This window comes from Egretta garzetta, unplaced genomic scaffold (genome assembly GCF_000687185.1).
Source record: "Egretta garzetta isolate BGI_Z169 unplaced genomic scaffold, ASM68718v1 scaffold10, whole genome shotgun sequence".
NCBI lineage: Eukaryota > Metazoa > Chordata > Aves > Pelecaniformes > Ardeidae > Egretta > Egretta garzetta.
The window spans coordinates 1,557,730-1,559,603 of record NW_009258268.1 but is presented as its reverse complement, the minus strand read 5'-3'; the positions used below and the strand labels follow the sequence as shown (position 1 = coordinate 1,559,603).

General features: G+C 51.7%; 1 protein-coding gene across 2 annotated transcripts in view; it reads left to right on the top strand.

Annotated features, from left to right (window-relative positions):
* The window catches only part of LIN28B (lin-28 homolog B), an 89,155-nt gene extending 87,882 nt beyond the window's left edge, over positions 1–1,273 (top strand). For both annotated transcript variants that reach the window (XM_035888824.1, XM_035888817.1), the window contains exon 4: positions 904–1,273. In XM_035888824.1, coding sequence (XP_035744717.1) covers positions 904–1,273 — 370 coding nt within the window. The remainder of the gene's footprint in view (positions 1–903) is intronic.
* The last annotated feature ends 601 nt before the right edge of the window (positions 1,274–1,874 follow it).

Sequence of the window (1,874 nt, the reverse complement as noted above, 5' to 3'; positions counted from 1 at the left end):
GCACGCGGCCTGGGAATTTTGAGAGAAAGCAAACAGACCCTGTTTTATGACTCTCGCCAGGTCTTTATTTATTTTCTTTTGAATCAAACCCCTAAATGCCATTCTGAACCCTCTGCAACATAAAGCATGGTAGCAGTTTGGCCCCCACCCCTGCTCGTTGCGCTTTGGCTGAGCCGGAGGAGGCAAAGGGCCGGGCCCTGGGCAAGAGCCTGGCTAGTGACGGGCACTGCGTCCCTCGTGCACCTTTGGGCGTCCCTGGCTGAAAGCAGCATGTCCATTCGGACACGGTTATGTCTGAGGCCACGTATCTCCCCGCTGCCCGTTGCGTTATGGGCCCGAGCCAGCGACGGGCCGGGCACACGCAGAGTGATGCCGCCTGAGGCTGAAGGCACCTGCGGGTGAGGAGGCCTGTGCTGGTGGCTGCCTCCCCTCTCCTCCTCGCCCCGCTTTGCCCTGTCCCCTTGCGACGTTTGTTCTGTCAGGCGTTGAAACACGAGGACTCGCAGGCGTTTAACGCTGTAAATGCCCGGGTCAGCGGAGGTGTTGGCGGCGGTGGCGGGATGCTTGAATATCTGGTGCCCTCTAGTGGGGCCGAGCGCCGGGGCCCTGCCGGCAGGCCCTGTGGTGGGAGCTGAGCCGGCGGGCTGGGACCCCGGTAAAACGTTCCCGGTCCCAAGCACAAGGTGAGGTTTTTTGGCACCGGTGTGACAAAGGGGCATCTTCCAAGTGACTTAAAAAGCAAACCTCAAATGTACCTCAGCCTGCGGCAGCGGGATATCGGTGCAGAAGCCCCCGCTGTTTCACCAGCCAGCCTTGTGCGCGCTCACGCTGAGCTTACCCGACGTAGAAGATCTTACCGTTTGACGCTGCGCTTCATAACTAACTGTCTCTCTTTGGTTTTAGATGCTACAACTGCGGTGGCCTGGACCACCACGCTAAAGAATGTAGTCTACCTCCACAGCCAAAGAAGTGCCATTACTGTCAGAGCATCATGCACATGGTGGCTAACTGCCCCCATAAAACTGTCTCGCAGCAGCCCGCTAGTTCTCAGGGAAGACACGAAGCTGAACCGTCGCCTTCCACCTCTGCTTTCCCGAGAGAAGGGGGAGGAACGCACGGCTACTCGTCTCCGTCGTACTCTCAGGAGGGCAGGTTGGAGATCTCAGAGCGCTCAGGCAGGTCACCACAGGAGGCTTCGTCAAGTAAGTTGTCTGCGTCGCCTGAAGAACCAAACAGGAAGGGGCCTTCTGTTCAGAAAAGGAAAAAAACTTAAAGCGTTTGTCATAACTTACCAGTTTCTTTATCCTCTTGGGATGTCTACCTCATGCAAGTACAGGGGAAATAATTTTCATTATCAGTAGCTGACCTGGAATTTTAACTACTGTTGAGGAACTGTGAATTTTTTTTCTTTAATAGACAAATCACTCCAAGGAAAATACATTTGAGCAGGGTGCATTACGTTTTACCTTCTGTATGTGTGTGTATGAGTGTGCACGCGCGTGTGTGTATGTGTACATATCTATAAATATATTTTTTTCCCATCAGATCACTCTCCAGCTCTCACAAGGCATTACTGTGAAGCAATAGGCACAGTATCCACAAATGTTCCTGAAAGCATTCCTAGAACCTGTTTCCAAATGCGTTCAAAAAAAACCGAACAAGGAAACCCAAGAAATCTCACTCAAAACTAAACCAAACCTGAAAAACCACACACAGAACTGAGATCAAGACTGTTAACCTCTCTTGTGAACCAAAGGATACTTTCATATTTTAAAGCTGCCATATGGTACTAAAGATACTAAGACATCCCCCATGCCATCAATTTGAGTTTCTTTCTTTCTCATCTCCACAAAGTATCAAATCCCCTCCCTTCC